The following is a 22824-nucleotide window of genomic DNA, read 5'->3' on the forward strand; positions in this document are numbered from 1 at the left end:
CATTTTATTTTTTATTCAGAAACAAGATCTCACTAAACTTAAGGCCTCACTTAATTGCTGAGACTGGTCTCCAACTTGTGATCCTCCTTCCTCATCCTCATGAGCCAGTGGGATTCAGGAATGCTCCATAAAATTCATTTATATGGTTTCACTGCATAATCACTGCACCCTGTTTTCTCAGTACAAAAATTGGTTTATACCCTTCCAATGTGTAATCACTGCATGGTACAACTGTCTTTGTATGCTGTTTAAAAGGCAAACATCAGCAGTGTATTCACCAGTGGCATATGGATACACATTTGTCTTCTCACACACCACAAGCCGCAAGCCTAGAAAGCTCTGTTCATATGCACTGTCGATATAGTTCTGCAAACTAAAACTTATATGTGGTTTGTTTAGAGTGCTCCAGTGTTAATGATAAAGACATCTTGTATGAGTACAGCCAAGGGTGCATCAGATGAGAAAACCAATGATAGCACAGAATCTTCAGACACAGAAGATTACATTTTTAAGCCCATACTTTGCAACACTGTAGGAAATTTTCTCAAGTGTAATATTTCAACTATCAAGCTCAAATCAATTAAAACTAATGTATTAACTTTTTCTCCCCCAAGACTAGAAAAATGTTCACTAAACTGTCACAAAAAAATGATATGAGATTTTTAACTATTCAGTTTTAATGTATATTCACAAGTATTCTGTGCATCTTAATCTTGTACCACGACGGGTTTAGTAATAAATGATTTTAAGTACAAAATTTTTATTAAAATAAGAAGCTTCACAATATGTTGTCACCCCACTTTTATTGCAAAACATATTTGTCATAAAATATGCAACAATTATGCAGTGAAATAAGGTAAACAGAAATTCTGATCATAAAATAAAATTCCTTCCTGAGAAGTCTGAGTTTGTGATAAGTAACAGAGCTATCATAGTTTTGATATAAAATATGTTCAACCCAAATACAATGCTCAATGACATTTACCTTAATATCAGATGATAAATATCCCTGATTTTGGAAAGGAAATCAGTATAACATGAGAAATGGAGCAAAGACACTTTGAAATAACTTTCAATCACAAGTATCTATTAATAGTTTAAGCCTTTTTGTACACCTTCCCTAACATTTATGTTCCTTGATGTATTCTTATTTGTTAACAAATTCAAAGGACAATATTACCTGTAAATGGGTATTCTTTAATGAATAAACTATACTACTTACTTTCTATAAGCAGTTTTTACATTGTAGGAAGCAGCTGAATTCAAAATTGGAATGCCAAGGTCCATATAAATTTGCTTCCATACAGCACCACTATCAATCTGGAAAATTAAGGTTTTTTTGGTTAAAATTTCAAAAGGGAAATAACCTTTACACTAACATCCTATGATCTTAAAGAAAATGGGTATACTGACTAACGTGCATAAAATAGCTCAACATCAAATGGTTAACTTTACATCACATCAATATACAATTCAAAAAGCGATTTGATTTTAATTATACTTACATTGTCACATCCACCCTGATGATAAACCAATCTAAAGAGTTTGAAGAGATTGAGGTCTTTGTAGCCCAAAACAGGTGGTTTGTTGATTGGAGTACCTTTATAATATCAGGGAATAAAAGAAAAATGTTTATTCAAATGAAAAATAAAAAATTGACAACAAAGCTATCAACTACTAAATCCCCAAATTTCATTAATTAGAGGCTAATATTTGAAGAACCTTAAATGATACAAGACAACACAAAACATTCTCTCTATTCTTCACAGCTTTGTGTGGCCTTTAGACTTCAGATGTTTTACTTCTACAACTAGTAGAGTCATGTCTCTGCCAGTGAATTGCGTAAAACTAAATTACACTTTGGCCAACAATGGTGCTGGTTCATTTAGGCATGAAGAAACACAATGGAAAGGAAAGTTTTAGGCCATGGAACCATTCACATTGTTCTAACACAAATGTTAAAGCTGTCAGCAGTAATCTGAAGGACCATTTCTGAAAACTCTAGAATGTCTAGGGTTTATGTGAGGATTTTCTAGGACTGGTGAATGTCAAGGAACACAGTGATTTATAATAGTTCTATTTATTCTACTTCTACTAGAAATCCTATCCTATTCAGATAGATGGCTCTTCAATTATGTTTAATTCACAGAGACCAAGGATCAGTCTAGTTCACTTGCCATGAATACAGCATAAGTAAGAAATGGGTATGCAGATTAACATTACCTCTACTTCTGAATAATATATTTTTTAGTCCTATAAATCCCTGGGAGATTTAGTTTAATGACATCAAAACTGCTTTCTTACATATCTCTACTCAAAATAGAGTTTGTTTGAATTCCAAATATTTAACTATTTTCAGGTATAACTGATTCTTAGACTTTAACTGAAATACAATATGCTCATGATACTAACCATAACAATGAATACACCAAGAATGTAAAACTGTGGAAGAAATGACTATTTTTAAATAGAAAGCATGAAAATACCTCTGTCTTCCATAAACTTATAAAGCTGTTGGAGGAAGTTGTCCCTCTCTTCAGGATCAAGCTCTTCCTCAGGCTGTGAAGGCAAAATACATAAATGTATCTAGTACTGTAATGGGAAGGAACACAATGTTGTCTTCTTTTGTTACTGTGAACATAATGTAACATAATGTAATGGGATAAAATTTTACTGAAGCTGGAATATCTGATTTTTCTTACATTCTCACTGGTCCAGATTTTAAGTTTGTTTGTTTGTGGTACTAAGGAATGAACCCTTAGGGTCTCCCACATGTTAGGCAAGCACTCAACCGTTGTGCTACGTTCCTTGCCCTTTACGTCACATTTCCACACAGCTGATCTGATGTTAACTATAAAGATGTACAATCTCTCCTGTTCACCCTGCATTTGAGAATTACTGTAAGGACTAAGATTAGTCATGAGTAAAAGATTCAAAACCAGAATGAGACTGTCAAGTTTTCACCTCATTTGTTTTTTGTTTTTTTGAACATAAAAATAACAATGTGGCCTGTACAAATATTCTGGTGGGTAAATACAATAATAAACACATTTATTATGTAGAAATAATATTGTTGAATGAATATAAATTAGAAGTTGCAAAGTCACACTGGCAAAAGGTTTTCATTTGGATGGTGCAAAATTTTAAAACAATTTAAATGCATCATGCATTTAGGTGAGCCATATGAATTTTATTTTGCCTCATATCCCTTTACACCCCACTTGTCTCACAGGAGCCTACTTTTCTCATTTGCCCTTCTTGTGTGGCCTCCATAGTGGACTTTGCAACCCCTGTCAGAAAGATATAAGAATTATTTCTTAGGAAAGAAAACTAGATACCTAATTACTAATTTAGTTCCATTAAAAACAAATTTAAAGACTAATGGAAACACTGCTATAAGAAACAGTCTTTTTTGTTTGTTTCTTAAATATTTATTTTTTAATTGTAGGTGAACATAGTATCTTTATTTCATTTTTATGTGGTGCTGAGGTTTGAACCCAATGTCTCACGTGTGCTAGGCAAACACTCTACTACTGAGCCACAACCCCAGCCCCAAGAAATAGTCTTTCTTAAAACTACCTGTTTAAGTGTTAACCTTTCACAAATTATACAAACTTAGTGGTCTCTATCTATACTGTCAACATCTGGGCTCAAGTCAAACAGATTTTTAAAAAAATATTATTTATTTAGTTATAGTTAAACACAATACCTTTATTTTTTTAATTTATTTTTATGTGGTGCTGAGGATTGAACCCAGGGCCTAGCATGTGCTAGGCGAGCGCTCTACCACTGAGCCACAGCCCCACCCCCTCAAGTCAAACAGATTTTAATAAAATGTTCTCTTTTCTGATAGACTACTTATAAAGTTTTACTTGGAAATTATTCTTTAAATTTTAGCAATACTAAGGAGAACCAAATAAAACACTGATGTTTCTTCCATATAAAATGATTGTAATTTAATTTTAGAGTATACTACTTTGTTATGTTCTATGAGAAGAATCCAGATTTTTATCTTTTCAAAGCCATATTCAAAGGAAAGGCTATTTTCAAGCAATAAATATTGATTGTTTAGTGTCCAGAGGGCAATAGGCACTTTAAAATTATGTTATCCTTACAGAATTTCAGTCACTTTAATAATAAAGCCAAGATCAATGAACATGTACTCAATTGAAATATATAAGAAAAAACCATGAAGCAATCAAGGAAAAAGAAGTTAAGATCTTTTAAAATTCTCTCTTTAAGTTTTCTTTCAGTATATTCATTTAGAACAATTTATAACATCAAAACACTTTCAGTTTCATTAAACATAAAGGAACTTAGTTCAAAGTTCTAGTAAGTTTCAAACATCAGCAATTTTACAAAGTTAATAATCACTAAAAAGAGATCATTACTTAATGCTCAAATCCTAAGAAGGCAACTTTTTGTCCATGTGAATTTTAAAACTGGGCTTTTATAAGGTCTTTAATTGTCAGTGAGTTAACTCAAGGAACAAAAAAAAAAAAAAAACCAATCCAATAGTTCAAGAGCCCCCCAAATCATTTCATACATTAGTCTTAAAGACTTGTAGTGTGGAAAGCAAAAACAGTTTACCCCAGACTGGCTATATACTTTGCCAGTGCTATGTAATCACAATTAAAACCTCATTCTAGTACTTATGATCTTACAGAATTCAGGTAAGAATGCTATATACAATATATGTGAAAACAATTCTTTGAATAGGCACTGATTTAAAATCAAAGTTGCTTTAAAAAACACATAAACAAAATCAAGCCATCAATTGCACATTAGGCACACATTCAGGTGGCACCAAACATCTGATAAATTCTTAATGATTAAGAATATATGTATCTTTAAGCCAGACTTAGTGACACATGCCTATAATCCCAGCAACTCAGGAGGCTGAGACAGACGGATCATCAAGTTCAAGGCCAATCTCTGCAACTTAGCAAAACCGTGTCTCAAAATAAAAAATTTTAAAAACTGAAGGCTGGGGTTGTGGCTCAGCGGTAAAGCACTCGCCTAGCACATGCTAGGGTTCAATGCTCAGCACCACATAAAAATAAATAAATAAAATAAAGGTATTGTGTCCAACTATAACTAAAAAATAAATATTAAAAAAAAAACCTGAGGATATTACTCAGTGGTAAAGCAACATTGAGTTCAATCTCTAGTACCAAAAATTTTGTAAATGAGGATTTATTTTTATAGATAAGAATCGGTAGCTTACAGGTATTTTATTTAAAAGTTAATGGGTGATCAAGAGTATTTTAGGTTGCAGAATGGAACCACCATTTGACCCAGCTATCCCTCTCCTCAGTCTATACCCAAAGGACTTAAAACATCATACTACAGAGACACAGCCACATCCATGTTTACAGCAGCACAATTCACAATAGCTAAACTGTGGAACCAACCTAGATGCCCTTCAGTGGATGAATGGATTAAAAAAATGTGGCTTATATACACAATGGAATATTACTCAGCAATAAAAGAGAATAAAATCATGGCATTTGCAGGTAAATGGATGGCGCTGAAGAATATAATGCTAAGTGAAGTCAGCCAATTCCCGCCCCTCATGCTTAATTTCTTATAGTAAATAATTCTTTACAATCATTTTTTCAAAATAACTGTGTAGCCAGTCCCCTTGGAGTAAGACTGCTAGAAAATGCCTCCAACGAGAAGACTGTTCTTTTACGAACTGTGGATGGGGCTCATATTTCTCCTATGGTTTGCTTCCTCTATCCATGGCATTTTCATACCTATCATGTCTCTATTCTGGTTGAGAGCCAGGGGTTAAAAGCCAAGGGGCTGTTGCATTTCTTAACAGTTTTAAAGTGGGATAAGATTATAAATTTGGGAAATACAAGTTTCACCAAACTGTGCTATGGAACCTTCTTCCCCTCATTTAGTCAAGAGCAAGGAGGAATGTTAAAGAGACAGAAGAGGAATGTACATTATGATCATAATGTGAAGAAATTTATAATTTTAGTTAGCATCAGTATATACTACTTATCTGTATCTACACTAACAGATTGTGAATTTTCTGACTTCAAGCACTGTGTCTTCCATTTAAGTTCAAGCATTTACTGATGGTTACCATAAGTTAGGACTGCACAAAAACAATGAGGATTAAAATGAGAACACATGGTACCTTCTGTTTTAACTGTTCTCAATCTGGCAGGGGGGTGCAGAAAGGAAAAACAAATCAATACAATCAAGTGTGATAAGTGTAAACTACATAAAATAATATGGAAGTAACTGAGGGAATAAGTGGTTCTGCTGGAGGTGGAGTGGCCTTGGTAATATTATAGAAAGCCTCAAAATGTAAGTAATCTCAAAAAAAAAATGTAAATAGTCTAGCCATAAACATGAATCTGGCCAGGGTGAACTATGATGAGGAAAGAGCTTTGTAAGACATGATATGCCAAAGAATCAGAACTATGGTAGAGGTCAGGTTTGAGAGTACAAAAGAAGCATTAGGTCAGATTTGTAAGATCTAAGTCAGAAATGATTCTGATGGCTTTGAAGGAACAAGGAAGCTATTACAATGGTCCACAAAGAAGACGACAATTGCTTGCTTTCTGGTGATGAAAAGATTGCCCAAGTCCTGAAGGAGGAAAAGGGAAAGAAAGAAAAGGAGTTAATGGTGAGGTTTTTTGTTGTTGAATGTTTGGTTTACCTCTTATTTGTGTTTGTAGTTCTCAAAATTTCAATGCTTGCCTATTTTACTCGAAATTTTATCACTAATTAACTAGCATTCAATTTAGATGTAAATGTAAATGGCATCTGCACAAATGAAGGATTTTCTTCATTGTTCTATATTTGCCGCATTAGAGGGCTAACATTAATGATGATATAAATGCAATACGAGTCATAGTAAAGACAGAAGAAATTAAGAACGGTTGTCTTAAGGTCCCAATAACTTGCTTACATTCACCTTTTACCTTTACAAAATACATTAATCTGGAAATGAATGATTATTCACTTAGAAATGGCACAAATTCCAGTAAAAAAAAATGGATTTTCTACCATTTTATTAAAATGGGAGATGAATAAAATATTATTTGCTTTTTGATAGTATATACCTGGTTCTTTTTTTTTCCCCTGAGCTATTAACTCTCTAAGCAACTCTACTTTCCAGAATACAAACTAGGAAGTTGTACAAATTGTCAAAATACATAAGAGTAAAAGATGAGAGCCCCTCATGTAATTGGTACAGAGTTCTTACTAAGGAGTGGAGTAGGATAGTTTCTTAGCACATAACAGATTGAAGTCACAAAACCTGATATTATGATAATGGGAGAAAGTGCCACAAAAACCTAGTATTTGTGGTTTCCCTGCACTGTGTATTGTATGTGAAAACACATAACTTGTTGATGGGACTCTCAGTTTTCAAGAACCCCTCAGTATCCTTTAGCAGTTTCAATGATTATACAATGCCTGTCTTCTTCTTTTGTACTCTAGTACACCATGCACATTTTTCTAATTCTAAAATACTGATTTTTGTGTATATGTGAAATGTTATTTTGGACACCGGCATCTTTATCTCCCCTTCACAATGCTGTCTATAAGCTGTCTTCTGATCCTCTTCATTGGCTCCCCTTCCCACTACATCCCTGAAACTCCATCTCAAGTTGTCCCCACTCTTCAGCTTTTAACAATCCCATCATCTTCCTTCCCCAACCACCTCCAAAATAGAAGCTCAGCTTGGAGTCAGCAAGAGGAGATCTCTGAAACAGCAGTAGCTACTTACACAGTTTTATATTAAATTTTAACTTTGAAATGTACTGAATAGCCTTACCAATTTTTTAAAATTATAAATACCAGAACATCTTACTAAGGTAAATGCATTTGTAAGCCACACACAACCACTTTAATTCAAATACAATTCTCTTGGTTCCTTTGTAGAAGTCTTTTGCATTTTAAATTTCTTAACACCTATTTTCTGAGTTTTAAATTTTTTCATTTCATTTTATCTATAATATTTAATACTGATAAAGGGAATGGGCAACACGAAGGTGATACTCTATGTAATATACCTGACAGCTCAACAAGCAGATTCTGAACAATGTTTAAGTGGTGGCAGGGGAGCTATAAGAAGTTCCATACTGCTGAAGAATAGTGGAAGGGAGAATAAAAAGGTGAATGTGGGTCACATCATAAAGGGCCAGACTTTTAAAGGCCTATGATAAAAAGCCTAGGCTTTATCCTGGAGGGGCTGAAAACCATTAAAGGGATTCCAGCAGGAACCATCTATGTTTTAGAAAGATGTTTATGGAGAATGGGTTGGAGGTGAAAAAAGATGAACAGAGAGAAGACATCTGAAATAAGTGGAGAAAATACAAAGGGGTATTATTAGTGAAGAACTCTTACTGCAAGGGGCAGAAAACTATCCCCAAATGGCTTAAGCCAAAAAGAATTTATTTAGAAACTCACAAAATTAGTTTAGAAAATGAGATTCAAAACTATAGAGTACACTGCCAGAGAAAAGATATACAATGAAGGAAAGTTAGACACATTATCTCATGGTACCCTTCCAAGTGAATTTTCCAGAACCTTACAACAAATCTCCCAATACCTTGTGTCAAATGGTAATTTGCTAGGATAATTGCATAGTTTACATTCATTTATTCAGAAACGACTTAGTGCAGGTTTAATGAGAATCATGCTTGGTATTGTTAGCTGATGGGTACACACAACTGGTGGGAAAAGGGAAAACCAAAATCCTTGACATCCTCTGCTTTCATATAACTTACAATATTGAGAAGAGAAAAAAAAAATTTTAAAGTCTATAAAACCTTCTGTAACTTCTCTAAACCTCAGTTTTCATACACACACACACACCAAAAAAAGAGAAGATCAGTTGTAAAATTCTATAAACTTCACTTTGGAAGGTACCACAGGATAACATATTTAACTTCCTCTCATATGTACAAGAGATATATTATATACCATATACGTGATATACACTTATATAGAATCTCTCTCATAGGCTGTTGTGAGGATTAAGCAGTTTTCATTTTAAAACCCATCAAATCTCTAAAAATAAACTGAGAAAATTATTTGGTGTGGTCATCTTTACTTGTTTATATCTTTTATAAAAGTTACTTATTTTAATTTTTTTATGATGTTGGGGATCAAATCCAGGCCCTTATGCATAGATGTAAGCACTCTACAAATGAGCTACAGCCACAGCCCAAAAGTTTCATATTTTAACAGACTATATTAAAAAGTACATCTTACAGATGATGTATGTTCCAGTACAACAGCTATATTTTTAGATATACTTTGTTGTCACAAGACCTCTGTGAAATAGCAAATAAAAACTTAAATGAAAAAATCTGTGCACAGCAGTGTGCACAAGTAGTCCCAGCTACTTCAGAGGCTGAAGCAAGAGGATCACTTAAGCTCAGCCTAGATAATATAGAAAAAGCCTCTCTTTGGGGGCAGGGGGAGAAGAAAAAAATCTTATCTTCTAAATTTAACTTAAAATAAAAACATAAAACCAATATTAAGTCTGGTAACTCAAGTAATTCGTATGTCAAAATGACTCCTTAGGCTGTCCATAAGCTCAGCCCCAGGAACAACTGTCCACTAAGTTATCAAATATAAAAACTGACAGTTGATGGTATTTGTATAAGGGCTAAGAGTCATGTCAGCACTGTATTACAAGAATAACTATTGAGCAAATATCAAGTTAAATAATATTCGGTATATTATTTTTAGAAAGAGATGACATTATATATTATAAAAGTATTTCTATCAGAAAGATAAAATCCACAATCTTTTGTGCCCTAAAACTATTATATGCAGAAAGAAATAACACATAGTTTCAGTTTTAAAATATCTACTTTAGATCCAGTGCAGAGAATAGACTGGAGGAGGGCAAGCATGAACCTGTGAAGAGCAGTTAGGATGCTGCTGTATTAGTCTAGATAAAAAAGAATAATGGCTTGGACTAAGGTAAGCAGAGACTATAAACCAAAAGAAGTGGGAAAATTTGAGAGATATTCAAGTAGATAGAAGAGAAAGCACTGTATGTTTAAACAGATGGAAGAAGAGAGTGAGGAATCAAGGTGACTTTCATGTGTCTGGGTTTGGACAACTGGGTAGATGCCACTTCTATTAAAATCAATTAGGGACAAACAGGGAAAGGGCATGTTTTGGGGAAGGCAAGGTGAGTGCAGTCATGCAAATACTGAGACTGAGTAATTACAAGAAGAAATCTTAGCCAGGCATGTTTGCCTGTAATCCCAGCAGCTCAGGAAGCTGAGGCAGGAGGATCGCGAGTTCAAAGCCAGCCCAGAAACTTAAGGAGGCCCTAAGTAACTCAGAGAGACCCTGTCTCTAAATGAAATATAAAAAAGGGCTGGAGATATGGCTTAGTGGTTAAGTGTCTCTGGGTTCAATCCCCGGTACGCCTCCTCCCGGCAAAAGAAGAAGAAATCTTCATTGCTGCTAAGAATGTGTGGTACTAAGAATTGAATCCAGGGCCTTGCACATGCTAGGCAAGCAATCTACCACAAACTATATCCACAAAACTATATTCACTTTTATTTTGAAAATGAGTCTCATCAAGTTGCCAGACTGGCCTTGAACCTTCAATCCTACTTCATCCACCCTAGTAGCAGGAATTATAGGCATATGCCATTGAACCCAACTACGAAAAGACATCTTTGATGCACATACAGATTTGGAGCCATTATAGTGTTTGGTTAGGAAGTAAATGGGGAAAAAAGGGTAATGTCATGTGTGTCAAGTGTCTTAAAAAAGGTATGTCAGGGCTGTTGAATCCTGCTAGTAGACAAATGAACTGAAATAAAAAAATTTTGATTTAGTACAAAAGTTTGTTGGTGGTCACTGGTAACCTTACTAAAGTTTTTCAGGTTGTGGTGAGAAGAGACACACCACAATGAATTAAGAGTGAATAAGAGTTCAGGAACAGTATAGATAGCTCAAACAGTAAATACAGCTCAGCAATCCAGCCACAAGGGTGAGGAAAGAGCATAGTACCTGGAGGGACAGTAGAGGCTTCCAGAAGACTGGCAGAGGGAATATGGAGGGAGGTTAAGACAGGCATGTTTTAAGGTGCTGCTGAGGATACAAAACAAGGATATGGGTTAAAGATATTGGTGAGAAAAAAAGAGTTGATTATCTAAGATTTCCTGAAAGAAAGAAGTTCAGAGCATGAACTGAGATACCTCTCTTACAGAGAAGACAATATGTTGTCAAATGTTCCTTGGGAAGGAGCGTGGACAACATTTGAAGCTCCTAGTTTCTTTCCGAAGTTGAAGTGGAGTGGGAATAGGGTTGTTGATTTAATGGAAGAAATAAAGATTTGACTACAGAAGCTGGGGATTGCCCAATAGTACTGAAGGCCCTATGAAATTTGATAATCGTATAATTTAAATTAGTACCATTCTTTCCTGTTATATACTTACAGAAAATTTCAAAGATCACATGATATGTGACACATTCATAGTAAAACACTGTTTTAGTTTAACAAAGTCAGCCTACAATAAATGATTACATGACATTTATATTGTATCAGAGTTCACTGAGTCTAGTAATTATTTTCCCCATTTGAAAAGGTACATACATTTAATCATCAAGATGTGGTTTGGACACTATCAAATCCAAGTTTTTAATCAGTCAACCCTCTAATATCACCAAAACCATAAAATATATTGAATGAAAAGTGTTTTTAATACAAAAAATGTGCAATACTCTAAATCTGACAAGATAACCTTAATTTGGTTAGAGTTTTATGCTTGCATCAGAAGACAGATTTTGCTAAACTCATTAAGGCATTTTTGTTAGCTTGATTAGTACATTTAAGACTTTAGCAAGTAAGTTCTTAAATTTGAATGAAAGCTAAAAATCTCAATTATTCCTTGAAATTTGGCTTTTTAGGATCAGCTCAAAAACATCTGATGATTGGCAGATTGAATTATTAGATAAAATATTGACATTACATTTAAAATCTTTAAAGTTTTACTGACTTTGCATGATTTCCCCGAGTTATCAAACATTTACTCTAAGTTCATACCCAAAGTGATCCTGAATGATTACTTTATCAAATGCCTTTACAGTCTGCAAAAGGCATAGATTAATACACAAATAACACTGGATTAAACATCAAAAAATATTCATGTTTCCTTGAATTAAAAAATGCAAGCACTTATGATTTTTACAATAATGGAGTAGAGTCTCAGACATTAGATGAAACAATCATCCCTAGAAAAGTCAAAAGACTAGAGAAATGAGTATTAATACATGTACACTAAAAGAGCAGTTCTTAAAAAAAATTCACTAAATTTCAATTTTCATTACTAAACATAAATTCATAGAAGGTTTTTAAAAATTACCCAACATATAAGCCTACTTATAGCAAACCATAAGGATTTAAAAGGCTAAGTCCATCAAATTCCCCTTGATAATCAATCTTTTAAATAGCCATGCATTTATTTTACCCTTAGAAAATCCCCCTATATTTTATTCAGAATAAATATGTAAAGAGTAAATAAATAATTGATATCATTACTTGTGTTTTCCTGGACTTTTCAATCAATTTCAAAGCTCAAAAGAAATTACAGTATATCTTTTCTAATATAAAATTTTCTGAACAAAGACATTTAGGCAACACCCACAAAAATATTCTCTAGGGCTTTTTTCAACATAAGTGTCAATAAGTTGAAATTTAAAATCATTAATACACATAGGACCTACTTTCTGCCAGATCCTCAAGTCTTCCCAATCAGTAACAGTATGAGATATATTTCTTGTACTCTAATACTGAACTACCAAATGCTTTGGAATTCAAGATAATGTGAAGTAAAAACAAGATACCCTTCCATAATAAAATCATAGAATCTCAAATGTCCTTATTACTTACTCTTAGGTTAGAGCACCTAAAGTATCAAACATAAAAACAATGCCTACTGCTAATTACCACTGCAGAAATATCTAACACTTGTATGATTCTACTGCGTAAAATTGCTTGCTGTACTACAAACATCAAATGACAGCTACAGTATTGTCACAGTGGTTTATAGAATATTATAAAAGATCTTTCTGATCACTGAAGAGCAACATTAAATCTTCATGAAAAGCATAGCAACACTACCTTTTGGAAAGACTTATGATATGTAACATGATACAACAGCTTAGCCTCACTTATGTGGTGAAGGCCCATAATGACTAAGCCAGGTAGGCCCTGGCTTATCAGATTATTCATTTTATACAATATTCATTTTTTATTTGTTGTGTATAGGCTAAAAGTGCTTTTCAGTTTAACAATATTTAAATTTTAAAAATTATTGTTGAAGACAAGTTAGAATGATTCAGCAACTAAATCTTAAATCCAAGAGCAAGAAATGCAGCTGATTTTTTTTCTAAAGCAACCAAAATCTTACTCAAGAAAACCTACTTGTATGGCCAGAGAAAAGAGAAATTCGTTTATATTAAGGAATTTAAAAAAGCATGCTATGAAACTGACAATCTGAAAAATAATTGGAAATAATATAAATCAGTGTCTATATTTTGTAATTTTGCTGTTATTTTTTAGTAGTTTAAAACCATCCAGGTTCACTTAATTTTAACAGATTCATAATTTAAGTAAAACATTGTAAGATACTAACTTTTTAATCATCCTTATGTTTTAAAATTTCCCTACTATTACCTACAAACAATAGGTAACAGAGCTTTTTACCTCTGCTTTCATTCTTTAGTAACATTTCCTCACAGCTTGAATAAAACATAATATTTACAAAAATAATCATTGTAATACAAGCTCTATTTACTATTTTATAGCCACCCCCTACAACTTCCTACAAAGCTCTTTTACCCTCTTTGTTTAAAATTTCAGGATTTTTTGGGGGGTAGAGAAAATGCATTCTGGAAGGGACACCAATTAAAAGTATTAAGAAAAATAAATTAGACTAATCTTTTTTTCAATATTCGACAGTAAAAGACCCTAACTAATGTTAATTAAAAAAACAAAAGCTAAACCACAGGCTGCAACAGTTCACACCCTGAAAATGTGGCCTATTTATCTTGAAAACATATAATCCATAAATAAATACAGATAAAACACAAAATTCACATTTAATATTCAGTCTTTAAATCCAGAATTTTGCCAAACTGTCTCATTATCATTTTCATTTCAAAATCTATCTTATATTTGAGAAAAATAGCTTTCATCTTCTGATAGTCTAAAAATAGACTCCTACTGTCTTTTTTACAAGAAACAATTACACTTGGTTATGAACCCGACCATATTAGCCACATCCTCAATACCTAAAATACTTATTTAACCCGATTTTTGGCAATCAAAATGATAACTAAATATACAAAAAAAAATCTTACCTATATGCTGCATTTTCTTTCAAATGCAAAATGGTTAGATTCCCCTTCTACTTAATCAGTACAGGGTCTGGACATTTTTCAGTCTGACTTGCAAATATTTGCTTTCCCTCTTAGGGCATAGCATCCGCAGGGTTATACAGCACTACTTACATTCTCTTCCACATAAAAATCAGACATTACATGAAAGGAAAAGAAAGACAGCCCATTTCAAAGCATCTGGCAAACCTCCATTGGCAACCTGCCAAGCCTCTGCTAAACCTTCCTGTCTTTCCGAGCATGCTCACTTAAAACCAACAGCATGTTACTATGGCAACTCTGTAGGCAGCCTGTAAGTATGAACCGCCATTCTGATTTCAGAGTGTAAAAAACCAAATACTGCAGAGGAAGTAAAAGGAAAGAAACAGCGTATATAATTATACTCATGATATTTCACAGATACATATTTGTATATGTAAAACAGAAACAAACATCCCACATTTTTCCAGGCAAATATTTCACATGCTCAAATAAGTCCTTTTTCAATAAATTCATTCTCTTTGTTTTGCCCCTAAGCCCCTTGACCTAATAACATCCAAAAATGTACTGGACAATCTATTATATTTAACAATACTGTTGAATAAGAAGACAATATTCATATAAGCAATTATGTGATACTCTATGGATGATTTCCTACAATTGTATTTTAAATGACATGGCAGTATTACAAAGAAAATCATTTATACTTGTAAAATATAAGCTAAATTTTTTTTCTATATTTTCTCAAACAGCCAAATGAACTTTTCTTCGGGTTTGGATAGAATTTTTTACCCTGAAAAAGATTTTGAGGTTATCTCTTAACCTCTACCAGGATTCTCTAACCAGACTTGAGTTCAAATCCCTATCCTCCACATTTCAATTGGGACACCTTGGAAAAGTTACTTAACCTTTATGAATCTCACCTCATCTTTAAAGTAGGATAACAGTTATTTCATATGGCAACAGTTTAAATGAAATAAAATACTTAAAAAGTACATTTCTTTCCTCCTGGGTTATTTGGAAAAAACCCTAAGAAAACAAATATTAATTTGTGGATAAAACTTGATAAACACTTCCTTGTCACTTCTAACCCCCCCCAAAACTAGTGCTGATTTACATACTGAGTTATGAGCCAAAAAGCTCCCTCAACCCTCAAATCAACTTGAGCTAGAAATGGATAAAACAAGTGACAGGGAATCTAGAACAGAGGGTAAATACATGACGGTATTATTATTACTCGAGAGCATTAAAAGTGTTCACATTTGCTATAAACATGAAATTATACCTACCACCTCCTCTTCTTCCTTTTTGGCTTCCTTTTCCTTTTCTTCATCATTTTCTTCAGCAGGACCATCTTCATCATCACTACTGGATGACTCAAGGATTTCACTTATATCCATTTTCCAATTATCAGGAACAATTCTAGTTTTTAAGAAGACACTTGCTTTCTGTAGCCCTACGAGTGAAAATGTACTTCAGCAGTTGCTATGGAATTAACAGCACAGAATGACAGAAAAGGCATGACATTCAGAATCAGAAGATCTGAATTCAAATTCAGCATGTATAAAATGATGCGGTAAGGTTGAACATATTTCTTAAGCTATAATGTTATATAAATGTTTGTTATTACTTTAGGGAGTACTGTTAGAAATCTTAATGGCAAAATATTAAAGTTAAACTTGTCTAAAAATTATGAATCGAATATTTTATCCATACATTTAAAAAAACTACCATTAAGGTCTGGGGATGTGACTCAGTGGTAGAGCAGTTGCCTAGCACACATGAGGCCCTGGGTTCAAAGCCAACACCATTTAATAAAAAAAAAAGCAACCCTGCCATCAGATAAGAGCGATAATAAACTCTAAACAGTAAAAAGGGCACCCGAGAATATTCGATCTGGCTTTATTCATTGAGAAATAAGGGATTTCATTCATTTTGAAATAAGGGATTGATTCCTCCTATTTTACCTGGTTTAGTGGAGAGCTCTGATTCTGGTAGATTGAGAATGTCTACTTCCTTAATATCTTTCCTTGCTATAGAATAACTAATAACAGAAAAATAAAGGGGAGGAAAACCACTTATTAAATAAAATTTATGACTTCAGTAGTTTATATTAAAAAATGAAAAATATAAAACCCCAAATCAAATTTATTTTGCTTATAAAAGTGTTTTAAAAGTCTAAGACCATGCATATCCCCATCTTTAATAAAGGATCAGAGAGAATACAAGCAAAGCTAGTATCTTATTTCTGAAGTTTTATATACTCAAAGTACCACTAATTTGAGAGCCTTAAATCCATATAACCCTCCTACAGATAGTGCAGGGAAACTGATAATAAGCATAATATTTCCAACACTTGTAGATAGTGATGCTGTTATGGTTTGGATGTGAGGTATACCCAGAAAACTCACATGTGAGCCAATGCAAGAAGGTTTAAAGGAGAAATGATTGGGTTACGAGAGCCTTAACCCTACTGGTGAATTAATCCCCTGATAGGATTAATTGAATGGTAACTGAAGGTGGATAAGGTGTGGCTGGAGGAGGTGCATCATTGAAGGCATGCTTTGGGGGAATATATTTTGCATCTGGTGAGTAGAGTCTCTCTGCTTCCTAATCATCATGTGAGCTCTTTCCCTCTGCCACACTCTTCTGCCATGATATTCTACCTCATCTCAAGCCCCAAAGAATGGAGCTGGTTGCCTATGGACACAGACACCTGGAACCATGAGCCTTCAAATAAACTTTTCCTTCTCTAAAATTGTTCTTGTCAGGTCTTCTAATCACAGCAGTGAAAAAGCTGACTGAAACAGATGCTTACTTTAATGTTCAATATTTCTTAATTGTTAACTAATTTTAATTTTAAAAAAATTACTCAAAACTAATACTTAAGTATCTTTACTATGAGATATATTATGGTATTAAATTTTTTTGGAGAATTATACTTAATAAATGTATGCATTAAATTTCTCCTTTTTTAAAAAAAGAAAAAAACTGAGGGAAAACTTAGGGAAGTTTCCAACAGTCTGGTTTTTAATCAGAAAGTCAAAATAATTATTCTAGTACTATAAACTCTATTAAAAATAAGTTCATAGTTCATAATATGAAATGGTCATGATAAAAATAGTTCTACAATTAAAGAAAAATCAATGCCTTGCTTTATTTAGAAAATAACATTTTCTTAATATTGTTTTCATATCAGTAAAAAATACCCTACATTACAAAAACTCAAAACTTATAATAACTTCTCAGTTAATAAGTGATTAGAATTTTAAAAATAAAAACACAGTGAAGTGGGTCTATTACTGATTCTACTTTTTATTCTCCCATGTAAAATTATTAAGTGATTCATTACTTACAATTTAGAATCGATAAATGATCGAACTAAACACTGATCCTTTTTCACTGTGATGTCATCATTACAGCTAGGAGATATTACCTGAAATATAAAATAAAGAACTAATGATCCCTATTTCCCTTGTTTAGTAAAAGAATATATTTTTTAAAAGAATACCTCTGGTCCCCTAACTTCTCAAATGGATTATACTTTACAAGAAATAGCTCCATTATAAATAACTTCCATTATTAATGAACTGTTTAACAATAAAAAAAACAAACTCTGGATAATATGTAAAAAGAATAACTGATAAAATATACGTTAAAATGTGACCTTTACTTTTAAAATATTTAGGATTTATCTAAGCTAAATAATAATTCATTTTTTGACCAAAAAATAAAATTTATGAAGGTGTGATCTGAGATGAAAATCTGGTACCAGCTAGGTGTGGCAGTGAATACCTGTAAAGCCAGCAATTCAGAAGACTGAGGCAGGAGAATCAAAAGTTCAAGGTCAGCCTTTGCAACTTAGGGAGACCCTGTCTCAAAGTAAAAGGGGCTGGGGATATACCTCTGTGGTAGAGCGAGCCTGGATTCAATCCCCAGTATCTCAAAAAGGGAAAAAGGAAAAGAAAATATGGACACATTATAATTTTTAAAAACATACTTCAATCAGCATCTATTTTAAAATATGGCTTTTGTTAGAAACGAAACAAGAAACACCTAAGAACCTTTTCTTACCAGGGCATGTATAATTTTTTTTTTTTAAAGAGAGAGAGAGAGAGAGAGAGAGAGAGAGAGGTTTTTTTTTAATATTTATTTTTTAGTTTTCAGTGGACACAACATCTTTATTTTATTTGTATGTGGTGCTGAGGATCGAACCTAGCGCCCCGTGCATGCCAGGCGAGCGTGTTACAGCTTGAGCCACATCCCCAGCCCGGCATGTATAATTTTTAATAATTAAAACAAATTTTTAAAAATCTAAACAAAAGGGAACTGGGGATATAGCTCAGTTGGTGAAGTGCTTGCCTTGCATGCATGAGGCACTGGGTTCAAACTCCAGTACCACCAAAAAAATAAAAAGAAAAAAGAAAAAAAAATCTAAACAAAACACTTTTTTTTAAATTTATTTTTTAGTTTTAGGTGGACACAGTATCTTTATTTTATTTTTATATAGTGCTGAGGATCAAACCCAATGCCTCATGACTGCCAGGCAAGCACGTTACTACTTGAGCCACATCCCCAGCCCTAAATAAAATACTTTTTAACTTTTAAAAATAACAAATGTCTTAATGCTTACTAGTAAATAATTTCTGAATACTTCATAGAATTTATATTTTAAAAAAAATTAAACTGGGTGTGGTGGCACACGATGATAGTCCTAGTTGATCAGTAAGTGGAGGTAGGAGAATCACTCCAGCCCAGGAGTCCCAGGCTAGGCTGGGCCACAAAGCAAGATCCCATCTCACAAAAAGAGAAAAAAGCCAGGTGCAGTGGTGAACACCTTTAATCCTAGTGACTTGGGAGGCTTAGGTAGGAGGATTGCAAGCTCAAGGCCAGCCTCAGCAACTTATCGAGGGCCTAAGCAACTTAGAGAGACCCTGTCTCAAAATAAAAAATAAAGGTCTGGGATGTGGAGTTCAGTGGTTAAGTGCCTCTGGGTTCAAATCCCAGTACAAAAAAAAGACTCGTGATAAATTACTGAAATACACCTGTTCATGAGTTCCCCAATACTATCCTCTCTCCTACAATCTAGCACTATACGTAGACTTTTTATGCACTGTCCAATACAGTAGCATTGAGTTACACAGAACTGAGCACTGGATTTGTAATCTTTTTCATACTGTGCTGGGGATCACACTTAGGGCCTCGTATGTACTAGGTAAGTGCTCTACCACTAAACTATACGTACTCCCAGTCCCCAATTTTATTTAACTTTAACTAAGCTACATTTAAACTTAAATAACCCATACAGTTCATGACTATTTTATTGCACAGTATACATCCAGATTATTAAATTTTCTTGGCAGTCACATCTTGTCTTAACAACAAATGGAAGAAAATGTTTCTTTGGTAGGTACTGGTAATTCTTAAGACTAGTATTATAGCTGTACCTACCCTAAAGATCTAAAAGCATAACTGAGGAGCAAACAAAAGAAGACATACAAAAAGAACAAAATGGGGATAAGTACAGTGATACCACAAGGCACAAGATAGTATGCAAATACCTAGAAGGAAGAGTTAACTCAAGGTGGCAAGGAAGAGGTGTGGCATTAAGACTTAAAGTCTTAAAGGATGAATAGGCGTAACTGAAGGCCTCATGATCTTACGTGTGAACCATTCTAATGGCATTCAAATGGATTCTTGCCACCTCCTGGCTTTGCAACAACAATGGTTCCAACACATCACTGCTTTATCAACATTCCTAAACAAGCAGTTCAAATGATACCACTCTTTTGCAAAATTCTCTGCAGAATTAAATCCAAATTCTTACAGGTTGATAAACTGTACAAAGAAACCTTACTTAGTCTTTTAAGGATCCTTCTGTACCAGATACAAATTATTTTTTCAGTCATGTTTTCTATTATTCCCCTATTCTCATTTAATACCTAACCGAAATGGGAGTCCCAGTGAGACAAATTCTTTTTTTTTTTTTGTACCAGGGATTGAACCCAGGGACGCTTAGAGCCACATCCCCGACCCTTTCTTATATTAGAGTTACGGTCTCGCTGAGTTACTTAGGGACTCACTGAGTTGCTGAGGCTAAATTTGAACTCCTGAGCCTCCTGCCTCAGTCTCCCCAGTCACTTGGATTACAGGCATGTACCTCCGCAATGGGCAAGACAAATACTTTTGACTCATCTCATCAAATAATACTCTTGTCTCTGCTAATTAAGGTGGGGTAAGAGCTCACAGGAATCAGGTATGTTAGTTACACCGGGGTGGGATGGGGTGTTTAGAAAACAACTGAATATCTAAGGATGGTCTCAAATATCCACTTAAAGAATGCAAAATTGATAATAAGGCAGATTCAGTGAAAACTGATTATTTATTTATTTATTGTTGAGACAAGGGTCTCACTTTGTTGCCCAGGCCGGTCTTCAACTCCAAGGCTCAAGCCATCTTCCTGTCTCAATATCCGGAGCAGTTGTGACTATGTACATGTCTTGTGCCACTGTACCTGACTGAAGGTTTATTTTTGAGAATAGGATTATCATGGTTAAATCACTATTTAAAAAAAGATTGTAACTAACTTTAAAAGTAGAAAAGTAGTCTGAATTTAGTAAAAAAAGAATTCAGGAGTCAAGCTAAAGGAACCTGAAGGTACAAAAATGGATAGAGAGGCCACTGGACATATTTTGAGGCAAGAACTGAAACGTTCCAGTAAATGAGAATGAAAAAAAGGGAATAATAAAGGACAACAGTGAAATAAGATTTTTGTAGACCTGGATGACTGCTCAGGTTTTAAATCTGCACCATATTAAATTTGTGTAATGCTTTCACAATATTTCAAAAGCTTTTTAAAAAATCTATTCTAAATAAATATTTATATGGTTGATAAACTGTGCAAAGAAACCTTACTTACCAGAGCAGGATACCATTCAGTCCTCTCAACTGTAGATACCACACAAACAACTTTTCCTAATAATTCGTCATTGAGACGTTGCTTATCTTCATCTTCCTCTTCACTACTTTCTTCTTCCTTTTCATCTTCAGTACTACAAGTTAGAATAACCTGATCATTATGCTAACATAAATCATTATTCAACACAATCAAAGTGGTGTGAATTTAGTATGTTGAATTCAGCACATAATGTAGTAGACTCTCTATTCCTATTGGAACTGAGGAGATGGATACTTTCTTAGCTGCACACAAGTCATCCCTGAGCTGTCTATGGTAACTGAGCCCACTTCACTGTATCAAGTAGGTCCTCATAGAAGCCACCATCTGGGACAGAAAAGGCTAACTACACCACCATTAAGTACTTACATTTTTGAAGATTGCATTTCTGTTTTTTAATGCCAGAGGTCAGATAATAAATTTTAGTTTTCTAACAATCTATGAAAATATCTCAGGAAAACAGAGATGAAAGTTTATCTATGTAACTTATCTGGATAACAAAAGTTTATCCTAAAGTGTAATCAGTATGTATTAATTATAAGCCTATTATCTCTTTTTTAATAAAAATGTATATGTACTCCCATTTGAGTTATTGAATAATTTGATATCTTAAAAACATCCTGCATTACATTGATATGGCTGGAGTTTACTACAGGTATACAAAACTATTAATTCTTATTAAGTGGTTCAAATTCATTCAGTTCCTTATCCTGTTATGGTTTCATTCCTTCTTTTCCTCTTCATAGATGTCAAACTCAACACTGCTTTCTTTATTGTCTGTATTGATCAATCTTTTTTATCTTCTTCTAACACCTCTATTTGCTTCTCCAAATCTCCTGCACTTTTGAGAAACCAGATGACTCAACTTTTTAAAAGCATAGATAAAATAAGTGTGAGCAAGATTTCAATAAAAGTCTAAGAGACTAACCTAAGAATAAAATATTTAGATATTAATGATTTATTGAATACATGTAATACACCAAGTTCTTATTATACATGGAAAATTTATATATATTATCTAACTTCCTCCAAACTGGCCAATGCATTATCATTTCCATTTTTCTCAGTTATGAACCAAGAATAGTGTCTTGCAAGTTTTGTGAACACTAGAGTAAATATATGTAAATGTACTTAATTTCACAGAGGTGAAATAATTTCTCCAAACTAACATATCTAGGAAGTAGTGGAATGGATACCTCCACTTAGGGACCCCAAAGATCTTCTATTACTTTCTGGTTTTCAACTTAAGCATTACTGACTTTGCCTTTTAAAATCTTCACTATAAAACCTCCCCACCCTCTCCTAGCAGCAATAAGTACATCTGATACTTGAGTCTTATACTTGGGTCTTGGTTTCTAACTACTATTTTCCACTAAAAGATACAAGGGTCCCTGGAGAAATGGCCAATTCCAGAGTTGAGGCAGGAAAAAAATAACATGAGGCTAAGATACTTTGTCATGCCAGAAAGTGACAAAATGCTCAAGAAA

At 33.7% G+C, this 22824-nt stretch overlaps 1 protein-coding gene across 3 annotated transcripts in view; it reads right to left on the minus strand.

Annotated features, from left to right (window-relative positions):
- Arid4a (AT-rich interaction domain 4A) overlaps positions 1-22824 on the minus strand; it is a 75470-nt gene that overhangs the window by 31897 nt on the left and 20749 nt on the right. For all 3 annotated transcript variants that reach the window (XM_071608013.1, XM_071608012.1, XM_027929741.2), the window contains exons 8-14: positions 21302-21434; positions 17739-17818; positions 16350-16426; positions 15672-15838; positions 2487-2559; positions 1506-1600; positions 1223-1320 (exon numbers count right to left, since the gene is read on the minus strand). In XM_071608013.1, the coding sequence (XP_071464114.1) occupies positions 1223-1320; positions 1506-1600; positions 2487-2559; positions 15672-15838; positions 16350-16426; positions 17739-17818; positions 21302-21434 (723 nt within the window). The remainder of the gene's footprint in view (positions 1-1222; positions 1321-1505; positions 1601-2486; positions 2560-15671; positions 15839-16349; positions 16427-17738; positions 17819-21301; positions 21435-22824) is intronic.

This window comes from Marmota flaviventris, chromosome 2 (assembly GCF_047511675.1).
Source record: "Marmota flaviventris isolate mMarFla1 chromosome 2, mMarFla1.hap1, whole genome shotgun sequence".
NCBI classification, from domain to species: domain Eukaryota; kingdom Metazoa; phylum Chordata; class Mammalia; order Rodentia; family Sciuridae; genus Marmota; species Marmota flaviventris.